Source organism: Mollisia scopiformis (genome assembly GCF_001500285.1).
Source record: "Mollisia scopiformis unplaced genomic scaffold LY89scaffold_23, whole genome shotgun sequence".
Taxonomy (NCBI): Eukaryota; Fungi; Ascomycota; class Leotiomycetes; order Helotiales; family Mollisiaceae; genus Mollisia; species Mollisia scopiformis.
The window spans coordinates 100,773-122,042 of record NW_017263603.1 but is presented as its reverse complement, the minus strand read 5'-3'; the positions used below and the strand labels follow the sequence as shown (position 1 = coordinate 122,042).

Genomic DNA, 21,270 nt, shown 5'->3' with positions numbered 1-21,270 from the left:
TTCGAGGGCTACAAAAATATCACAATCCAAGTCTGGGAAGAAGAATATCGAATGGAAGCCTGCAACGGGCTTTTTGTTCTCGAGTTATATTAAATACAGACAGATTTGACGTTCGCTATCTCGATAAACTCGTCAATGAATTCTACCATAGCGACAAGAACGAATGGTGAAGAATTAGAATGACTCTCTGTTTCAATTTACCAAGGCATACTACACAGCTTCCAGACCATGAAGCCATCTTGCTTACTTCGTTTTCTTGGTTCTTGTGCAAGCTATGCACTGATAGTTCGTCAAGCTGATGGAGTGACTTTCTACGCTTTGGACCACCATCTCGCACATTGCTCGGGGATCCAAAAACTGCTGAGTCACACGGGCCCTTTGCGCCCGCTCCGGTGTTGTGTCTAATCGCTGACACATTTCCCCCTCGTTAAATCGCGGCTAATTCTTTTAGGAAATGGGGACAGCATGCTGTAGCCGAATGATCCAATGAAAACGCGGAGAGGCGAAGATGGATTTCAAAGGAAATGAAATGCTTAATGATGGATGTCACCAAAGTTTATAAGCAGAATCAAGATTGATTACCATTTGGGAGTGAAGAGTTACAAAGTGAGGTCTATTAAAGATCGCCAACACAACGGCAAAATGAGAAGTATCAATCCAGAACACAATAATCAATCTTGAAAATGTACACTCAAGCTGAAACAGAGAGCTTTCACAGACAGGTCTGGCGATTCCTTCCCTTTATGGAGTTCATTTGATTGACACATATAGTTCTTCGACGACTGGCATGCTTTCGATGTCTCTCGTTTTGAGCGTCACTTCACGAAAGACATAATCTTCAAAGTCGGAAATGAGGCTGAGATCAGGGGACTTAAAGCGCTTGAGCAGGTAAGAAACCTCACTTAGTCCCGGAGACACAATATTGGCTTATCGGGAAGCACTTTGCAGGTGTTTATGCTCTCCTCGTCCGTGAGAGCCATAAACATTTTCGGATTGGTAAGATTTATTCCCCACAGCTTGGATATCTTGTTGATCGAAAGTAAAACAGATACAGTGAGAGATGGAACTTGCATCTACAATGCTTGCGAAGTTTCGATCGTAACAAAAAGTCGCCCCGAAGAAACCGTCACGTTGCCTGCGCTGGTATACTTTGTCCGTGTTCCACCTGGAGAGGCCGAGGCTGGGAAGATCAAAGAGATGACGGTCTATCAGGATTTGGGACCTTTGAAAGCGATAATTATGAGTGCATCAGCCTAGTCGGACAGGTTATTGTGGAGGTGGATGAGCAATATATTCGGTGTCTCAGGGCGATGTGCACTGTGGAGGTGGGAGTATTTCATCGACTATTGGATTAGATTCATTTCAGAATACAAAATCACCTTGGACTATGGCTTACAAACTCACTTTTGTTCAAATCATCATGATAGCAATACATCCCAATGATCGCCATGAAACAATATCCCCTAACACATCCCACAACCTAGCCATCCACGAGACTCTCGAGTCTGCTTAAATCATCCAATTCCTTCTGGACATCCGCCCTGGGCCGAAAAACCAAAAAGGGTCCATCATGAAGTGACCCGAATTGATCCTTCCCTTGAAACTCAAGCTTTCTTCCCCTTCCATGCCTATTTCCTGGAATTCCTTCGCCAACCTTGTCCTCTTTACCGCTAGGACGCTCAAAGTCAAGATACCAGAGTGTTTTAGCCAGCGCAAGACTGATCTCCATGTAGGCCATGGCTTTACCAGCACAGCCCCTCGATCCTATCGAGAATGGGCTGAATGCATCATACATGCGCCTCTTCGCGAGTTTGGCTTCTTCATCCATATGTGACTCATCTGGAAAAAGCCATCTCTCGGGTTGGAAGGTGAACAGGTTTGGAAAGTACGCTTCGTTGTGATGGATAGCATACATGTTGACTCCTAATTGTGTCCCTGGAGGAATGACGTGACCATCCACCAAGAATGGCTCCTTGTCATCAGCGGGTAGTTCTCTCCACAGCGTGGTAGAAATAGGTGGCGTCATTCGTAGGCTTTCGTCGATACACGCACGAAGGTATGAACATCCAGCTAGTGCTGGACTACTCTTGATATCTGTGCCATCTGAGAACGTTGAGCGGATCTCTTTTGCAAGCTTTTTGTAGCATTCAGGGTATCTTGAAAGGTAGAAGAACGTGGCAGATAGTGCAGTCGAGGTCGTGTCGCCCCCTGTTGATGTGTTAGTCCGTCTATTTCTTGTGGTCGCCAGTCCCATCGGCGAGAGAATTTGGTGGCACTGATCAGCTGGTATGAAGAAGGCAGCTTCGGACCATAGATTCCGCAGACGCATTCCTTCTCCTGTCTCAGGGTCTTTCAGGTCGGCAATGAAGGAATAGAGGTCTTTTCGCGCATGTTTGCCTTGTGATCGACGAGCAAGTACCAAGTCCCTGATGAGCGTGTAGTATTTCATTTGTCGAGTCAAGATGAATGGATAGAGCAGAAGCTCCATACCAACCTTTTTCAATAGCGGGAACTGGATGTACAGATTGCTCCGAAAGTTTGAAGTCTCCAAACCTTTCAGGACAAAGTGGTTCTTGGAGTCAGTTTGTAAATCGAGAGTACTCCCAAATCCAAGCTGTCCAATGACATCGATGCCAAGATATTTACACCTTTTCGTCATATTCACTGCTGCGCCTGTCTTACCGGAGGAGTTCAGCAACTGCTGTATGAAAATATCAACATGCTTGATCATATCAGGTTCGAATTGTCGTGCCGATCGATCGTTGATACCTTGCCCGATAATCCTTCTCTTGATCCGATGCGAGCGCTTGTCTAGAACATTGAATAAATTGTAAACCCCCGCAACTGGTTGTGTCACAAGATAGGATCGAGACTTGTAAAGTCGCTCGCTCTGATAGATATCTGCTTTCGATCAGCGCTAGCTTATGCAAATGGCAAAGACTTCATGCATACCGTGTAGTGCTGTGACAGAGTTGAACACAAGTTTGTTTGGCCCATGGCGAATGGCTGTGCCTTGAACGCTCACTTCATTAGAATGCCAGAGGGTCGACTAGTTTCCAGAGACCATACCATATTTCTGATGATCACGGTACGTGACCAAGTGAAGCCGTCGGAAGAAAGCGTGGAATGCTCCGTACCAGTCTGTGAACTTGGCAGTGAATGGTCCAGGATATGAATGACATGGATGATATATAAGACGATAGCTATAGATTAAAACGCACTAGATGTGGATTTAGTGTTTAGCTTCACCTTTATGTTGAGGGAGCCTCACGCGCACGACGAAAGCATAGAGCAAGTAGCGGGCAACAACCAACGCAATATTTTTGAAAGACATGGTGCTTGAAAGTGTTGACGATTATGGAACTTCCATAGCGGATGGGATCCTCGAGCACGATACAATGATTGAAGTTTGACAAAGCCCCAGAACTCTCTTCAGAACAGGAGCGATATGAACGAGCCGAAACAAGGAGGGGCAGCTAGGTAGCAACTCCTCCTTCGCCCCAGCCATTTCCTGCTACGAGATAGCAATTACCAACAGTTGGAATCAGGCCCGATCCGTAATTTACCCGAATCAACCAGATATAACCAAGTGTGGCTTTGGCGATTCCCACCAACCGATGCCTTATATCGCGTCGAAATCCAACATTGAAATCCCAAAATGGAATGAATTGCATTGTTTTGGATTTTCCAACATCCAACCTTGCTTATCAGTGCTTAACAGTAACCATTGCCACAATCTCAATTCTCTTTACATTTCCCCGCTCATGGGGTGGGGGACCCACGGGTTGGGGGATAAATCTAATCCTCCACCCCATGGGGGTATTTTGCGCAGCCTAATCTGGTGGTAATGCCAGAAGGGCCATCTTCAACTCGTGTCGCTTTGCTTTGACCTTTTCATCGTCTACTGTACTTGAAAAAGGGTGTGATTGAAAAATGTTTAAGTTGCTTCACTCTGAAGATGTCGAGTATTTGTCAATCAGAGTTAAATTCTATTCTTCACCTGCATCTCCAATCACTACTTGCAATTTGACATTCATTTCTCCTATGGAGCTGGCTTCACAAGATGAGCCGACCTCGGGTCGTCAGCCAACTTTCAAGCTGGATCATTTCTGTAGCTCTTTCAACCGTTCGTCGGATGGCGCGTGTAGCCCCCAGAACCCCTTCATCTGATTATGCTCCAGGGATTGTATGCCCAAGCTGATGAACATATTCTTCCTTGATATCAGCTGTGCATAGCTTGCTTAGTGTTCGCTCACATATCATGGGTTCTTCATGACCTCCTTCCTCGCAATCTCGACTTTTTCATTTTTCTATCTTCTCTCTCTGGAATTTATGGTAGCGTTTCCCAATCGAACTATGCGGCCGGCAATACTTTTCAGGACGCCATGGCGCAATACTGGATCTTTCATGGCGAGAAGACAATATCATTCAACCTTGGTTGGATGCGGACGATTGGTATCATCGTTGAAAATGAAGAGTATCAGAGAGTCCGAGAGATGGGGGCCGATATGAATCAGATAGAGGAGGAAGAACTTATGGCGCTCCTCGACATATATTGTGATCCAGCCCATCCGATATTTCCGCCTTCTCGAAGTCAGCTACTAGTTGGTGTAGTCACTCCTAGGGACTTTCACTTTCTTCCAGTGTGATGTCTTGGATATTGATGGGTGATTGAATATCGGCATTGCTCACATCAGAGATCTCTGGATCTGTACTAAACTGCTCGCCAAATGATCCACTCGCTAAATATTTTAAGAATATTATATAAATTTTTATAAATTACATTTATATAAGAATAATTTAATTAAAATTTAATAATTGTATTTAATAAATTATTTTACTATTATATATTTCTAATAATACGTATTTATTATATTAAAATTAATTTATATAAAAATATTAAAAAGTTTATAATTTATTTTATATATTTTTAAATTATTACTTTAAGCGAGAAGTTCGGACGAAAATCTGCCCTGAATTTGGTGACTAGGGCGATCTGTTGGCCAGTAGATCATTTAGTGAGTAGTCCAGTACAGATCTGCAGATTCATCAGATGCCATGCTATCACCGTTGGGATCTTCAGACTCTCCAACAAGCGAAGCTTGGTGTCGGATGGAATGCCAGTGCGTTCAAAAACCCCTTTTATCGTATGCTGAAGACAAGACCATAACAGAGTCTGAGAGGGTGTCCATTCCTTTGCCAATCATTATCGTGGGTTGCCAGCTTGGAGGGAAAATCTAGACACAGGACAGGGTGGGATGTAGTTACACAGCAGGAGCTGATATAGGCAAAAGATGCGAACCATGTCCCTTTTCAGTCAAGCTGTCGGCCGCAATCTTGATATCGATAAGCGGGATCTGCAAGGTGCGATTTAGGTGCTGATTCGCATGGGTAAACCACCACAAAGTAGACTCGCGTCAAGACTTTCGCGCAAGTCAACGAATATTAGTCAGTGCTGAGCACATCTTCTAATTGCCTCATCTAGGTTGACTATCATCATTTATGAGTATGGATGATCTCATCATGCACTTGAATCGTGAGTGACTGGTTCTTCTCAACACTCTCGTGCTAGAACTGCTCAGAGAGAGATGTTCTTGATGCACCCAAGGTGCGGGGCAGGGCGTAAAAATCAAAATGCAACTCCAATAACCCCTTATCTCAATACCATCCAATATGCAGTGCAACCATGATAACACCAATGGTAAGTGTCATGGAAAACTGAAAGCAGTGCCGTACGTTCAGGGAGGAGCCCGTTGCCAGCCTCATGGATGGGTTGCTTGTTAAATGGAGAAAGCTGCCCCAATAATCATTTGATTCCCCCACGATTCTGGCACGCTCTCCTCCATTTTTCTTCAGCTTGTCTCTGTAACTGAAAGATTGCAGAATGTTCCTAGTGTCGGTTTTCCTCCAAAGCCTGGGGAGTACTTTGCTCCTTACACTGGTATACAGTGTATGGATTTACTTCACTTCTCCAATCAAAAGCATTCCAGGACCATTCTTCGCCAAGTTCACCAATCTTTGGCGCTTCTTTGATACGTATGGAGGTCGACCAGAGCTCACGCAACAAATGCTTCACGAGAAGTACGGAAATGCAGTCAGGCTAGGACCAAACATTGTCAGCATCAGTGACCCAAAGCTTCTACGAACATTGTACAATACTCGAGGGGACTTTCTGAAGGCAAGAACTCGTTCGCGAAACACAAAACAAGACTGACAGCATCCAAGAGCAAATTCTACACCTTGAATGACACCAAAGTCGGTAGCCAGATCATACACAATGTGTTCAGTACTCTGAGCAACGAATTTCACGCTAGCGCCATGCGGCCCATCCAGAAATTCTACAAGATGTCCAGTGTGCTCACGCATGAGCCTCTCGTTGACGACACAATTGCAGCATTCTGTAAACGTCTCGACGAGGAATTCGTAGAGACTGGGAAGGCATGCAAGATGGACGAGTGGCTTCTGTTCTTTGCATGGGATGTGATTGCCCAAATGACCTTCAGCCGACCAATGGGATTCATGGACCAAGGCAAAGATTACTCAGGTCTCCTTGCTACTGCCGACAGAGCTCTGGACTATTTCGCGACTGTTGGGCAAATGCCATCATTTGATCATTGGCTTGCGAAGAATCCTATTCGACCCATTGGTCCGCCAAGTTTCGACTTGGCGGCTATTTATTGTGCCCAACAAGCCCTGGAGAGACAAGAATCCAACGAAAAGAGAGAAGATAAGCCAGATATGCTAGATGGCTTTCTTGAGGTCAAGAAATCGAATCCGGAGATAATGAACAATCAAGTCGTCATAGGCGCTCTGCTGGTGAACGTACTGGCTGGATCGGACACTAGCGCTATCCTTCTAAGATCGATTATTTACTACACTCTCAAGAACCCGAAAGTGTATCAGAAACTCCGAGAAGAACTCGACAACGCGGACCTTGTCCATCCTGTCACGTATGCTGCAGCAAGTTTTCTACCGTACCTGGATGCGGTGATCAAAGAGAGCATGCGTATTCATCCTAGTGTTGGCCTGTTGCTAGAGCGTGTGGTGCCAGAAAGTTGTCTTACTCTCTCGGATGGAACAGTCATCCCTCCCGGGACAATTGTTGGTATGAATGGCTGGGTAATCCATCAGAACAAGGAGATTTACGGGCAAGACGCAGCATGTTTCAAGCCGGAGCGCTGGCTTCGGGATCTTGGTGCGGGAGAAACAGAGGATGACTTCCAAGCTCGACTTTCGTTGATGAAAACGACCGATCTCACTTTCGGCGCAGGAAATCGTATCTGTCTCGGAAAGAACATAAGCATATTGGAGGTATACAAAGTGATTTCCACTTTCTTCCTGAAATATGATGTATGTGAATCTTCCTAGCATTGAGTCCGCCCGCTGACGAGAGCGTAGATGGCCTTTGTGGATCCTGCTAAGGAATGGCATGTTCAAAACTCGTGGTTCGTGCGCCAATCTGGAATTGATATCAAGATTCAGCGAAGGAAGAGACAGTGAGGTATGACTCTCCAAAAGTTATGAGATCAGAGTGTTGGCTTTTCTTTGGTGACGACTGTCAGGAGCAGTCACAAGGACTGAGTCTTGAATCACCCAGATGTAAACCCGTAGTCATAACTGCAGAGTATGAATTGTAACTCATGAATCTCTTCTCATATCCATCATTCTCTCGCGACAAAGAGTATTAGCACAAACGGAATATCAACAGGCTATCAACAACTAAGCAATATACAATGTGCTTCAGACCATTCGTTGGCTTTCTATATTGCGGCTGCCATGACAATAGTGATGAAGCGGACCCTCGGATCATCTGGTGCAATTTGGCAAATAGGGTACACCAGCAGTGTGCTACCTGGGTGCTGTACATGGAAGAGCCGCTTTGGAGGCGTGGCTGGTGCCCAAAACATGCTCTTGAGGTTGAGCAGGGTAGGCGGAGAAGATACGGCGGTGGAGCTGGTTATGGCAATGGATACACACAGGGACGACCTGTTGTATTTCAGAAGTTTCGCTGAACGTGACAAATCGAGGAAGAAAGGCGAGGGGCATGAATAGAAATATGTATTATACCGTTTAGGTAGAAAGATAACAATCTCCACACAAGACAGAAAAGAAATGAAATCAAAAATGATATCGGACTTTTTGCTTCGCTTCAAAAGATGTGAACAAATATAAAACTCTCATCGGCATAGGCACATGCATTCGGCCTAGGTTTTGGACTCCGCAACTCTGCCTTTCCCAGGTCGCTAATAGACAAGGATCGATGGTAAGGTTACAAGGTAAAAACAGTGGAATAAAACTCGCAGAATGAATCGAAGAAAGCAGCACAATCTCGTCGCAACATGAAAGAAAGCCCGCAGCTCGCAGCAACCCGAAAGTGATTGGATAGCCTGTGCCAATCCTGTCCCAGAATGTGAAGATATCCTGCTCCTCAATCCTCAGGATCTGTGGTACTTATTATGTTCGTCGAATTGCCAATTCCAGACAAGAAGGGCCCGAGAGCCAAGTTCAGGGGTTCAGGCTAGCGGAGTTTCCCGTCGATCGTCTCCACTGCAGCCAACGATCACCAACATCCAGCTCCAACCGTCACTGGAGGACTCGAGCTTCCCGTCAGCCATTGTTTCCAAATCAACACGCCTCAACCGCAAATCCCTCGGAGCCTTCGAGGTACATTACCCTTCAATCCCCTCTCTGCTCACCCTTCACTAACAATCCCCTCCAGCTCCCTCCATCCCGCCCAAAATGTCTTCCACAATCATGGACCAACTAGACACAACAACAATCGTCTCCCTCCTCTCCGTCCTCCTCCTCCTAAACAGCGCCTTCGTCCTCTCCCTCCGCGTCCTCCACCCCTCCACCCCCTCGACCCTGCGCGTCCTCTTCATCTGGCACGCCTTCGATTTCCTGATTCACACCCTCTTCGAAGGATCCTTCCTCTACAACTGCTTCTTCGCCTCCGCGCCCTTCGATTCCGGCTCCATGCACCCAGCCCTCATCACGAACTTTCTCAATCAGCCAGATCGAGTGTTCGGCAGCGCGTATGCGAATAACTGGGCCAGTAAACTGTGGATGGTGTACGCGAAGGCGGATTGGAGGTGGGGACAGGCGGATCTGACGGTCATTAGCTTGGAGTTGTTGACTGTGTTTGGGGCGGGCCCGTTGGCGTTGTGGATTTGTTATAAGATTAGTAAGAGGGATCCGATGGCGGGGTTTTGGATGGTGGTGTTGGCTACTGGGGAACTTTATGGAGGTTTGTGTTTTGTTCCTCTTTGTTCCGGTTTAGGAAGAAGGAAGACTAATGTGTTTTGATGACAGGTTTCATGACCTTCTGCCCCGAGTGGTTGACGGGAAACCAGAATCTCGATGCGAGTAATTTTATGTTTAAATGGGTGTATTTGGTGTTCTTCAATATGCTTTGGGTTTTCTTGCCGTTGTATGCGATGTGGTATGCGTTTGGGGATATGTATAATGCTTTTATGGTCCGGAATGGGGTTGTGGCTGCGAGGTTGGAGATGCACAGGCTGGAGGTGGAGAAGCAGAAGGAGCAGAAGTCCAAGTAGACGCTTGGCAGGTGTATCAAATGGGCTACAAGTGTTTATCATTGTGCATATGGAAAAATGGCTAATGGGACGGACTGGGGATGGAGGTCGATTGATATTGGCGCTGATATATAAAAGTCCTGGATGGACGGTTGTGAAATAATGGGCATAAGTTATTGTCTTTCCGGTGAAACGAGTGCATGTTTCCAAGAGATAATTCATTTGACCTCGACTTTGAAAACTGCATGGGTATAGATTCAGCTTTTGAACGCGGGACACAAATCAGTCAATTGTGGATATGTACCTAGGTATTGTTACTCGTGAACTCCAACCCAAGGGCAGCAATGTTCAAATCATCCCATCACCAAGCTAAGCTCCCAAATTGAGAGCTTGCACACGCAGAACAGCAAAGTCGGATCTACATTCACGCAAAGTCGTCATATCAATCACTATCTTCGTTCTGAGATTAGCAAGGCATAGTATAGAACAGCTTGATGTGATTGCAAAAGGACGTCATAAGCATTGGGTTTGGAAGTTCCTTGTACTTTCACGTTTGTCCGAGCTGGAAATGGGGCTGTTGACACAAAAATTGTTTCTGGATTTGGAATTTTGCAGGCGGGAGAAGTGGTTGGGGTGTTTGACGTTGATGCCGTACCTAGATCTCACAGCAAGCATTCGCAGAGATTGAGATACTGCAGGGAAGGAGGAGCCATAAGTGTCGAATTGGGACTGCGCAAGGTTGTCAGTCTAATAAGACATACCTAGCTACTCAACAAACTGCTTCATATGAGACAAGGAACTAATCACCATCAAGATCTAACAGAGATACGTAGGTCACAAGTCACAGCAAGGAGAGAACCAAGTTTGACAACAGCGTTGATATTGCTATGCCTAAGGGTATTTGGTGTGATCGAATCACAAATCCATGCTCAGCTCATCGGCAGCTAGCCACCGGTCCCAGACGCCAAATAAAATTCCATGCCAGTCATCCATCCATCCATCATCGTACGAACGAGGTGTTGGTTGATGTGTAGGTTGTCACAATCTAGTGCTTAGCAGCCTCTGTTGATTCATTAGCATATATATGATCAACTTTGGAGCGGGGTATGAAGGAGAAAACTTACCCTTGTGGACATCAGCCTTGGTCTCGTGGGAGGTTTGGTCGAACTTGTCTCCAACGGCATCCTTGGCGGCGGAAGCACGGCTGGTGAGGGTTGCATCAGAGTCCTTGGCGACTTGCTTGTTGGCCTCCTTGGAAGCTTGAGCACCGGTGCCTTGGACGGACTCGGCAACGTAGTTGGCGGCGTTCTGAGGCCGAGTTGTTAGTACAATATTGTAGAGGGAGAGGAAGGGAAAGGTCAAGGTCAAAGGTCAAAGGTCAAGGAGATGGAGCTGATGAGGAAGAGGAAGAAGAGCTTACCTTGATGGACTCCATTTTGATTTGAAGAGGTTTGTTGTTTGAGTTGAAGGTTTGAGTGTTGGATTGTTTGAGTTGAGGTTTGGAAGTTGTGGTTGTTGATGGAAACAGAAGAAGAGAATGTAGAGGGGTCGAAGAGGGGTTTATAAAGACCCCTCCCGCTACCGTAGCTTCCAATTTCCCAGCCTCGTCATCTTAGTTCAATGACGTCGCCAGTATCGTATAAAGCAGGAGCAGAATAAGAAGTAAGGCATTCACCCGTACGAAACGGGTAAGCGCGAATCTGGCGAGCTGTGGCACAAAACAGCCACCACCAGCGCGAAGGAGGTTCGACGTCAGCGGGGTTGGCCCCACTTGCCCCATTGGTTCGCTTCAAAGTTTACCCCTCCAAACCTTCGACGTCATGGGAATCTAGTCCCTCACCTCTTCCCAAAGTGCATCAGCTGCAACAAAAAGGCAACAAAACTACGACCCAAAGAGTTTAACCTCGAAACCATTCGCGTGGGACATCCTGTGGCTGAGCCAACTTCCACGAAGGATCCCCCTTTTCATGTGTCACGACGTACAGTACATACATTGATGGCTCGGCGACGGAGCTCTGTCCGCAGGATCTAGAGCTGGAGCGCATCTTGATCCCGAGGTAATACCTAGGGTTTGCAAACAGAGCGCCGTCCCTACCCGCGCTGTGGAGAAGAAGCTCTTCCTGTTGCACGAATGGCACTGGTCACATCGAGCAAGCATATCTGGCTTCAGGGGCAAAAAGGTCCGAACTTGGCCCTCGGATACTCCCATGTGATGCTCAGAGTATTGCGCAATGATATCCATCGCATCGTGCATGTGCAGGGTTTGCAGAGTCCGCTTTCTTGAATCTGCATTCTTCTGATCCCGATCTCAACACCTACATCATACTTCCCCATCGACCCAGGTCCACATACATCTGGGACAGGTCACGAGCTGCAGTTCTCACATATAGGCCCATCTAGATTTGATAGCTTGTTTAGCCTGTTCGGACCCTTACAGGACAGACGGCACGGTATATCCCGGTGTCTTCGCTGCACACTGCTCTCGAGTTTTAAAGAAGCCACACTTAGTCAGCACTGGATTAGATATGGTTGGTATAATCCTGCCATCTTCGTAGCCTCAGGTTATATAAAAGTCGCCGATTTTACTTCGTGTGATTTTATCTGTGCTGATCTATATCGGTCGGGTCCATTGTTGCCGATGACAGTGCTTCTGGTCCAATTGGCACCAAATCTTACGAAGGCACAGAATCATTGGCACGAACTCGGTGATATAGCAGTGGAGTATTACGCCTAGCACATACATCGAGGTTCACGAGGATAATATACTCTACTGATGTCCCAAGCAATTACTGCCTCTCGTCAATTTATTCCAAGTGGACATTTTCAAACCCCTCGAGACTATCTGGTGTAGATATGACGAACTTCTTCCTTCCTTTAAACGTTTTGGGAATGACAGCTTATTATCCAGTCCCAGATGCGCTATTTGATTTACGCATGTCGAAAGTGGAATATGAACCGTAAAGCTTTACTGCAGTTGTATATAGTCAGAAAGTCTCTATTTAGCAAATTGGTAATGGAATCAATTATTTGAACCACCTCCTTTGATTCCAATAATATAGCGATTGATTATTTTCTCGACAACCCCTCTACTTATCCGCTCTCCTGGCCTACGATAAAAGCAGGAAAGCACCAGCTGCCCTTTTGAAGTCCGAACCAAGAATAGAAGCTTAAAGACAAAGTGTAAGAAAAATCTTATTGATTTTAATTGCAAGTATTATAGAATGATAGGAATATGGTTGCAGAAAATTTCAGCTTTAAAAACGAAATCGATTGCGAAACAGTATAGTATTGTGATCAGGCATAGAAAAATGCGAAAATATTGCTTTGAGAACTTTATCTACCTGAAACAGAAGACTGGATAAAATTCGTAATGCCTTTGCTTTGAAGCACGAACTTGCCAGAACACATAGTCTTAGTACAAAAGAACCTCGCCCAAGTACGCTGCTTTGCCGAGTCCAAGTAAACCAGCCATTCCATAAAATTCCGTCCAATGCAATCTAGTTGTTTCTTCTTCGCTCTCTGGAAGAGAAAAGCCTATTCTCTCCTAGCAAACATGAGGTATTGAACTACTTAGTAGCACCATACGATTTCAACAATTTTACAATCTGCGAGTGGCCACCCTTGGTAGCTCCTTGCAAGGCCGTACCTTCAGAAGAATCAGTAGCATTAACATCAGCCCCGGCATCGAGAAGCATCTGAACGATGTCGAGGTGGCCACCCTCGGCAGCTGCTTGCAACGCCGTATAATCCCCATATCCCTTAATATTAACATGAGCCCCGGCATCGAGAAGCATCTGAACGATATCGAGGTGGCCACCCACGGCAGCTGCTTGCAGCGCCGTATAGTCCCCATATCCCTTAATATTAACATGGGCCCCGGCATCGAGAAGCATCTGAACGATGCCGAGGTGGCCGCCCTCAGCAGCTGCGTTCAACGCCATACTAGCATTAACATCAGCCTTGGCATCGAGGAGCATCTGAACAACATTGAGGTGGCCGCCCTCGGCAGCAGATTCAAGCCCATCCAAGAGCTCTTCCTTGTCTTGAACTAAGCCAATCAAGATGTTTATATAGTTCAGGCGACCAAGTCTTGCATAAGTACGGATCAATTCCATTCTTCCAGCAGAATCAAGTCTAGCAGAACGAACAAATTGTAGAAAGACAGCCAAATGATCGTGCTTGCTTAGCCATTCATAAATGACATGGCTTGGCTTGAAGAACTCCTCCGGTGCCCATGGGGTTGTCACCAGACCTTGCGGGCTGCGTATCATTTTCTTCCAAAGAGTCCAGCTTCTAGATTTGCCTTCTTCAAAGGTACGGGTGTGAGATAGCCAGTAGCTTTGAGCGTACTCGAGAAACGGGTGTCCTAGCTGTAGGGTAGTCATTAAGTCTTGAGGACAATCATCGATTATCATCGTCTCTTTCTTATCACTCTTAGTATAACGATCAACTTGAGCATTTAGTTTCTGCTTCGCACGCATCATACGCGTGATGACATCCTTTCCTTCTAAACTTTTCTCGATAACATAGTCCGGAAGTCGTGTTGGCAATGCTGCAGGTCTCCGGGCTAATGCCGTCTTGAATTCATTTGAGTTGAGATAGGTTACACATATCTCTCCAATGAAGTGATCAGCTTCTTCCAAATTGATATGAAAGCCGAGGAGACTCGAATCAGATGATGGTTCGAGGAGATGCTGAAGGACACTACGATGTGTGAATTGAATAGTTTGGAACTCCTCGTCAAGCTGGACTAGGTTCTCGCACCAGAAAGTCATGCGATCTAAACCCGTTATTCTCTTTTCTGCAATGGAATAAGGCGTGCCGGGCTCGTATGAGAGAGCCTCCCTTAGCTCGTCAAGAGTGGGTGCTCGTTTAGTTGCTGCAACCCATCGAAAAATATTAATCGCGGTTTTCGCAGAGGGACGCTTTGAGATCCGTCTCTTAGCGCGATCAAACGTTTCTCCTATGCTTTTAGGAAGAGTTAAGAGCGCTTTGCGGATTTCATTGTCGCAAGTACATCCGCATATGTCGGCAATTTGAAAGTCAACCCAAAGGAACCTGCCACGTTAGCAAAGCAATTTGATTGTTAAGAGCGACCACTCACATGCCGTTTGCACCATTAATCAATGCTTTGATAATTTCCTGAGCCATAGCAGGGTCATCTAACATGAGTCGTTCGTGGATGGGTGTTCGTTCCTCCTGTCTCAAGGCTATATTCTCTCGGATGTATATCTCAATATCGACTCCTACTTCAACACCGTCGGTAGTCATCTCGTGAGAACCTGGGAACCAATTTCGAATAGTTACTAACGTACTGCCTCGGCCGACAAGAAAAAGCTTGGCTCTAGAATCCGGACGTGATATAACAGATGATAAAACTCGTAGAAGGATATTGCGCTCTTCATTTTCGAATTCGTCCAAAGAATCAATGACAATGTACAAGGTAGCAAATCTGCTGGTACAGTAACGAAGTAAGGTCTTGGTTGTTTCCATAACTTTGTCATCAGTCTTAAGTTCGCTTAGCTGTCTCTCGATTTCCTCGGTTACATCGTCAGACTTAAGGCACTGGCGGATAATAGATCTTAGTACGGAGATAGCACTAAGTGATGCAGAGTCGTCATAGCGAGAGAGAACGAAAGCGGTAAGCTTATCAGTCCTTTTTCTTTCACAATAAAGGTACTCGTTAGCAGATTACACGTAGAAAATAGAAGGAGTACTAGCGTAAGCACCGTCTTTCCCGAACCGACTACGAGCAGTTAGTATAGTCTTACCGTAAGAGCAAGCCACAGAACTTACTCTTCCCGGTCAAGAAGAATACCGAGGGCTTTTCATCATCCTTCCACTTGGTGAATTCTGAGGTAGAGAACAACCACATTGCCGTATTAAGATATCGCTTTTTACGAGCCTGATAGAAGTTCTTTTGGTGTTCGTACGTTGACAAAGCGTCAAGCAATTTCATTCTCTTCTCCCCTATTCCAATTTAGATTAAAATCGCCAAAAAGAGCCATTCGAACTTACTCAAGAGATCCCGGTCTCTTCGTCTTTGCCATTCTCTGGCATCTTCAAGCTCTCTTTGAGCTTGTGACGTGAAAATTGACAAATGCTTCCTGTGTTTGTCCGCAAGTTTTCGTTCTTGTTCCTGGAGTTCTTGTTCTTGTCGATCAGACGTTGCTTTAGCTAGAGCAATAGCCTTCTTAACATCTTTGCCACAAATCTGGATGTTCTCAAGCTGAGGACGAAGTTTGTCTCGCAACTCAGTTGTGACTTTCTTTATCCCTTCAGTCTCCAGGTTAGCAAAGCTCGCTAATAGGGGTTATGGACTTATGGTCACTTGCATGGTTGCCGTGTTAGCCGGATACTCTCCTTACACATTTGAACAATAGAGGCATGGAATGTACATATTGATTCCTGAAGTGTAGAAGAGCGAGGAAAGAGAAGCTGGTATTCCTCGAGTTGGGGGAAAAGTTTATTGAGACCCATAAACAAATCCGCGAGAGACTCGTAGTACGAGGTAATGTTGGCTGCTATCTAAAAGTATCGTTAGGTTCAGCTCAAACAACGTTGTGCTTCCATGAAAATCTTGACAAATGCCTTACGAGTACTGTAAGCTTGACACTCCCCCATACAAGTGCAGCAACGTCCGGATGGCTTGAAACGAAGGTTTCAACGAATGCCGAGAATTGCTGAACTGACTGCAGCATTGAGAACGCCCGCGCGCCGATGCTTCTTCCTCGCCTGGTCATATTCGATGCACCGAGCTTGGCAGTGAAGACGAGTGCCGCGGATGCATCGGGCACTTCTTTAATCTGCTGCAGCTGCTTCCTCTCATCGTCAGTGAGGACGCTGCCAAAGTCTGAGAGCGCAACTTCGAGCGACTTCGTCACTGATCCGTCGGCATTACCTGTCCGAGGTGTGCGACCGAGAGCGACAAGAGACATCGTCAGCGAATGCAATCTGTCGTGAAAAACCGTGCGAGTAGTCCGGGAGTCAACTAATTGACGATGCAGGTTGGCAGCGGCGTTGATGTAGGAGAAAAGCTCCACAGTAGATCAATGCAGCACAACACAAAGAGCTAGATAAATGAGATTTACACCTGCCAAGAGTCAAGAATCAACAGCCTTAAAGGCGAATGAATTAGGGGATGGGATAAGGCTGCCCCTCGGGGCTGAGTTGCAGGGCATACTTTTTCAGCTCTCAGCCACCACCGGCCGGTTGCATGTGACCGTGATCTGCCTCGTTCTCGAATAGCACCATACTCCAGAAGTCATGCGTTAAATCTAAGATATGTACCGTATGAAAGACTCAAAAGCACTTAAATAAGTCATAAACATGATATGTATTTTGTTTCGGTCCTGATCAACCTATTTGCCATTGTTCTACACCCTGGATCATTGTCAGTCGGTTGTGGCATACGTCTCCAGTCTACATCCAAGCAATGTCAAGGAGAGCAAATGATAAGTAACAAAGCATGCAGTGCATTGCACAGCAGGCTTTCTCCAGAAATCCAAGTCAGGGAGGACGAATGAGCTAGTCAAACGGCATAACGTCCTTCGTAGCCACAACTGAAACTCTTTAATATTAATGAAAAGATATTTTTCTGTTTATTTCGTTCATTTTTCCCTACGCGAAGTGTTGTCGAAGTTGACAAAGGTCAGGATATGCCAAAAGCAGCGACTTAAAACCTGAGGCTAAACAGATGACAGGTATATTGAGCTTAGTGATTACTGGAGTGTGGCTCACATAAAATTAAAGACAGAGAGGACACCGGAATTCAATCCCACTGTACCTCGGCAGTGTGTTGTCCAATCTTTACTTTTTGTATGAGTAGCACGCAATAGTCCGAGATAGGCTGGAAAGTGATGTTGGTGAGCTGTGTGCAGAATCTTGCAGATGTATGGAACGGTGTTGAGTTGTATCTTTCTCGAGTCGAGTTTTGTACAGGTTTCCCCCAATGTATCGTACAGTACAAGTTTATGCAGAGCCCCGAAAGCCAAACGCCATTTAGATGCTGAAAGTTCAAAGCCTCAAGATTTCTCCTCCTTGCCTGATACCACCTCGAAAGAGATCTTCAATGACTCTGCCACCAAGTATTGTTTCCTTGATGATCCCTTCGACATGTTTTGGTTCTACCCTTCCATACCAAATCCCACAGCCTGCCAAGGCATTTTCCTTCCCATCGGCTGTTTTGGTACCTGGGGGAATGTACAAAATCACATTTCCAGCGAATTTGTGTCCTCCAATATGGCTGATCAATCCTACTCTGGCTGATTGAGAGGTGTCTGATGTTGCTGAGCTTTCAATCACATCTCTGTTTTGTCCATCTCCAATATTCACAGGCCCATTCATCACTCGTATATTATCCTTGGGCATCTGCTGCTCGAACTCGTTCCTTAACACTGGTCCAAGAACACCACAGCGCATATCTCTTCCACCGTGCCCGCAGATAAGCACGAGAATGTCTTTCACATCCTGAACAGCTGGCAAAAATTTCCCTTGATTCTCACTTCGGGTCAGCCTGTCTCTGTGTATTGGCGAGAGGCTGGCATGGGCAGGATGTAGCTTCTTCGGCAGCAGATAACCCTTCACGAGTGCTTGGACTGAGTCGAAGGAAACCCGTGGAAGAAACGGGATATATTTAAAGCTTGGCAGGAGGTACGCAGATGTAGTCTGGATTTCGGATCGTGCTGGGACAGATGAAGGGAAGGAAGCGTTGGTGACGGATACATTGTGGTATGGCTATTTGAAGAATATGTTAGCATTAACTTGCTAAGGGAAGATAAAGAAGTCATACATCCGAATACATCCCACCTCGTCCGAGCAATTCCTTTATGTCCGCAGCCAGATTGTCTCCCGAGTTCTCTTCTTCTATCCTCGACATCCAATCATCCTTCCCAGTGCATATCAAGACTTGTTCTGCATATGCTGCCATCGTTCCGTTCAAGGATTTCGAGTGATCAATCTCGAGTCCCTCGGGCATAGTAGGCAATTGCGAGCACGTACAGGTTGGTGACGGACATGTCTGGATTGTCGGGAATGGTGGATTATGGTGGGTAGAGCTGTATCGAGACGCAAACAATGGAGAAAGACGACGAACGCGCCATGTTGACCTTGCTATGGGTCGCAAAATCATGAGGAGTTGGTGAGCTTCCAAATTGTTGCTTCATAAATGTAAATATTTGGGAACGATAATCTGATCAGTGAATTGCGCTTTCGGCAGACTCAGGCCACCGCACTTAAATCCGAGCCCGAGGAGAAAATCTCAACGCCGTACTCCGGAATCAGGGGCAATACAATCAGCCTTTTGAGGTTTATTGACGTTTATTGACTGAGGTCGGATCGTGATCTAGCTGTCGTCTGATCAATCGCTTTGTAGTAGCGAATCAGCAACTGTTGATGGAATTGGGCTGCTCTCACTCCTTCCCTCACTCTCATGCCTCGACTCTCTCATGATCTCATCCGCAAAGCCTACAGTATATCCTCATTCCTGCCCCTTGTCCTTCGCGGTACCAGAGCCCTTGACTCAGCAATCAATGAGCTCGGATGGCTCAAAGAACACGTCTTCGAGACTTCCAAGACAGATTGTCCTAAAGCGCACCAAAAGCAGCTACTCCAGCTCTGCATAAGACGCTCACGAGCTGAGCCTTTACAATATATCCTTGGCTCCCAACCGTTTGGTGACTTGGACATCAAATGTCGGCCAAAAGTCCTCATCCCAAGGTGGGTGTATTGCTTTCTCAAGTGATCAGTGCTGATTCTTCGCAGACCAGAAACAGAGGCGTATACGGCTCATGTCGCGAAGCTGCTGCTCGAAGACAGCTTAGATGTACTTTCAGGGCCAACTAGAGATTCGATAGACAGCGAGGATCAGTTGCATAGGCGGCGTGCACCAAAGATTCTTGACGTCTGTTCCGGAAGCGGATGCATCTCACTACTTCTCCATTCCCTTCTTGTCGAAAAGTTCAAGGACATTTCGATATTGGGTCTTGATATCTCCAAAACTGCAGTCAATATCGCGAGGGATAATCTGAGAGCGTACATCAAGGCGAAAAACTTCGTTCAACAACCAAGGCAGGGACATCCACAAGTTCAATTTCGCATTCATGATGTTCTGAGCCCGACTCCCATCGGGTTTGGCCACTTCGATGTCATCTTATCCAATCCGCCCTATATCTCAAACTCACATTTTGCTACAGAGACTACAAGATCGGTTCGTAATTATGAGCCAAGACTAGCTTTGGTGCCTACATTTATCCCTGGCGTCTTGCTTTGCAAGCCAGAGGATATCTTCTACCACCGCTTGCTCGAACTTTATCAAACGAATAAGAGTTCGATGCTGGTCATGGAAATTGGAGACGAAGAACAAGCACGTCGGGTTGTACAGATGGCGCTTTCCACTGCACAGGTTTCTGGGTCAAATGGGGTGGAGATCTGGAGAGATTGGCCGGAACAAGAGCCACAGCCTGGAGAAGATACAGTGATGCGTATCGATGGCAGATCCATAGCTGCTGGGTTTCCGGATGTTGAGAAGAAGAGTGCAGATGGAGAGTCTGATACCAGGTTACGAGAAACAATTGATGGAAAAGGGGTTCGTGTTGAGGATACACACATACCTATCAAAGGTGCAGGGATGATTAGGACAGTGATTCTCTCCCGAACGAAAAGTGTTGGGCAAGAAAGGCCCTGAAAGACTTCACACAGTTGCTGCAGTCTGAGAAGCAGTGAAGTGAAATAAACGAACCCCTAAATTTGGCGAAAAGCCCCTGAAGCTTGAGCCAATGGCGCTGAGACGGTCCAAAACACGCTAACATTTAGTGCCGAGGTTGTTTACTACGACGCGTCTCTCTTCAGTCTTTTGTTTCTTTCTAACTGCAATCCATCTTGAATATCACAAAAGCCAATATGCCGCCCAGCAAACGACCCAATGATTCTCGTCCGCCCGGAGACTCTCGATCCAACAAAATCCGGAAGCTAACCCCAGAAGAAAATTTGAAAGCTCGTTTGAAGGAAAGTCTAGCACAAAATGCAGCCCTCCGTGCTCGCATGGCCGATTGGAGGAAGAAGGTCGAGTTGCAGAACGCCGTGTCGAGAGAAACTTTAAAGCACGCGAAGACCGCGCAAACTTTTCCGAGGAAAAGAGACTAGAGCTTCTTGTATATTTGGAGAGAAAAGGAGTGGGTGACGGTTGTATTCCTACTCGTCTACTATTAACAGAGCTGATTGAGCTACTCCAGCCCCTCCTTTTGTTTTGCAACAACTCAACGAGTATCCTGCTACCAAGCTTGCTTTCGAAGTTACTACTCGCGCCACCCGCATATACGACGACCTATGTGCCGACTTGGCATGCGAAGAGGATCCCGAGGAGTCGAGACCCTTCTACAACAACAAAGATGCAAGGCTATGGCAAGTTTTGTGCCTGACGTGGAGACGCTATCACAAATGCTGGGCGGCCTGCAACTTGCTGTGGACCTGCTTTTAGATTTGGGAATGAAGACATGTCGGTCTTGAAAAGCATGCGGTGTCCATGTTTTCGGTTTGGCTCTGTGATGACTGTTCATTCAATAAACCTGCGGATACCTTGCTTTCCAAACTTCTACGAAAGCTGAGACCTAAGCATCGACTCTCGACCTATGATGTATGATGACTTGTGCTTTCAGAGGAAGGCCTTTGTCGACGGAGCTGAACTGGGACTTTTCATGCACGAGTACGATGATAGCCGGGCGTTCGCGTCAGAAGA

General features: G+C 46.3%; 10 protein-coding genes across 10 annotated transcripts; 6 read left to right on the top strand and 4 right to left on the bottom strand.

The window, feature by feature from the left end:
• Nucleotides 1-503: 503 nt before the first annotated feature.
• On the top strand, nt 504-1,386 carry LY89DRAFT_225848 (uncharacterized protein). The gene is made up of 4 exons (XM_018205989.1): nt 504-722; nt 772-888; nt 939-996; nt 1,049-1,386. Exons 1-4 carry the CDS (start codon nt 684-686, stop codon nt 1,255-1,257), a joined length of 423 nt encoding a protein of 140 aa, XP_018065804.1. The 5' UTR covers nt 504-683; the 3' UTR covers nt 1,258-1,386.
• A 94-nt stretch (nt 1,387-1,480) lies between these two features.
• On the bottom strand, nt 1,481-3,334 carry LY89DRAFT_674042 (cytochrome P450; the record flags this gene model as incomplete). Its single annotated transcript, XM_018213408.1, has 4 exons — nt 1,481-2,901; nt 2,953-3,012; nt 3,070-3,220; nt 3,272-3,334. 4 exons carry the CDS (start codon nt 3,332-3,334, stop codon nt 1,481-1,483), a joined length of 1,695 nt encoding a protein of 564 aa, XP_018065803.1.
• Nucleotides 3,335-4,301: 967 nt separating this feature from the next.
• On the top strand, nt 4,302-4,649 carry LY89DRAFT_594561 (uncharacterized protein; the record flags this gene model as incomplete). Its single annotated transcript, XM_018209812.1, has 1 exon — nt 4,302-4,649. A coding segment is annotated over one exon (348 nt), but the record flags the coding sequence as incomplete, so codon positions are not given.
• Nucleotides 4,650-5,833: 1,184 nt separating this feature from the next.
• Nucleotides 5,834-7,639, top strand: LY89DRAFT_654062 (cytochrome P450). The gene is made up of 3 exons (XM_018212277.1): nt 5,834-6,178; nt 6,226-7,350; nt 7,399-7,639. Exons 1-3 carry the CDS (start codon nt 5,885-5,887, stop codon nt 7,498-7,500), a joined length of 1,521 nt encoding a protein of 506 aa, XP_018065802.1. The 5' UTR covers nt 5,834-5,884; the 3' UTR covers nt 7,501-7,639.
• A 930-nt stretch (nt 7,640-8,569) lies between these two features.
• On the top strand, nt 8,570-9,823 carry LY89DRAFT_786380 (Emopamil-binding protein). The gene is made up of 3 exons (XM_018222979.1): nt 8,570-8,664; nt 8,720-9,247; nt 9,313-9,823. The coding sequence occupies exons 2-3, from the start codon at nt 8,740-8,742 to the stop codon at nt 9,555-9,557; spliced, it is 753 nt and encodes a 250-aa protein (XP_018065801.1). The 5' UTR covers nt 8,570-8,664; nt 8,720-8,739; the 3' UTR covers nt 9,558-9,823.
• Nucleotides 9,824-10,516: 693 nt separating this feature from the next.
• Nucleotides 10,517-11,336, bottom strand: LY89DRAFT_688704 (uncharacterized protein). Its single transcript, XM_018215757.1, has 3 exons — nt 10,957-11,336; nt 10,661-10,844; nt 10,517-10,598 (listed from the first exon to the last, which is right to left on the bottom strand). Exons 1-3 carry the CDS (start codon nt 10,969-10,971, stop codon nt 10,582-10,584), a joined length of 216 nt encoding a protein of 71 aa, XP_018065800.1. The 5' UTR covers nt 10,972-11,336; the 3' UTR covers nt 10,517-10,581.
• Nucleotides 11,337-15,444: 4,108 nt separating this feature from the next.
• LY89DRAFT_225764 (uncharacterized protein) lies at nt 15,445-16,706 on the bottom strand. Its single transcript, XM_018205988.1, has 4 exons — nt 16,133-16,706; nt 15,868-16,064; nt 15,555-15,812; nt 15,445-15,506 (listed from the first exon to the last, which is right to left on the bottom strand). Exons 1-3 carry the CDS (start codon nt 16,472-16,474, stop codon nt 15,791-15,793), a joined length of 561 nt encoding a protein of 186 aa, XP_018065799.1. The 5' UTR covers nt 16,475-16,706; the 3' UTR covers nt 15,445-15,506; nt 15,555-15,790.
• Nucleotides 16,707-17,552: 846 nt separating this feature from the next.
• Nucleotides 17,553-18,513, bottom strand: LY89DRAFT_594369 (Sucraseferredoxin-like protein; the record flags this gene model as incomplete). Its single annotated transcript, XM_018209798.1, has 2 exons — nt 17,553-18,272; nt 18,328-18,513. 2 exons carry the CDS (start codon nt 18,511-18,513, stop codon nt 17,553-17,555), a joined length of 906 nt encoding a protein of 301 aa, XP_018065798.1.
• Nucleotides 18,514-18,855: 342 nt separating this feature from the next.
• On the top strand, nt 18,856-20,328 carry LY89DRAFT_225683 (S-adenosyl-L-methionine-dependent methyltransferase). Its single transcript, XM_018205987.1, has 2 exons — nt 18,856-19,253; nt 19,299-20,328. Exons 1-2 carry the CDS (start codon nt 18,967-18,969, stop codon nt 20,218-20,220), a joined length of 1,209 nt encoding a protein of 402 aa, XP_018065797.1. The 5' UTR covers nt 18,856-18,966; the 3' UTR covers nt 20,221-20,328.
• LY89DRAFT_225664 (uncharacterized protein) lies at nt 20,291-20,779 on the top strand. The gene is made up of 2 exons (XM_018205986.1): nt 20,291-20,717; nt 20,768-20,779. The coding sequence occupies exon 1, from the start codon at nt 20,436-20,438 to the stop codon at nt 20,676-20,678; it is 243 nt and encodes an 80-aa protein (XP_018065796.1). The 5' UTR covers nt 20,291-20,435; the 3' UTR covers nt 20,679-20,717; nt 20,768-20,779.
• Nucleotides 20,780-21,270: the final 491 nt, after the last annotated feature.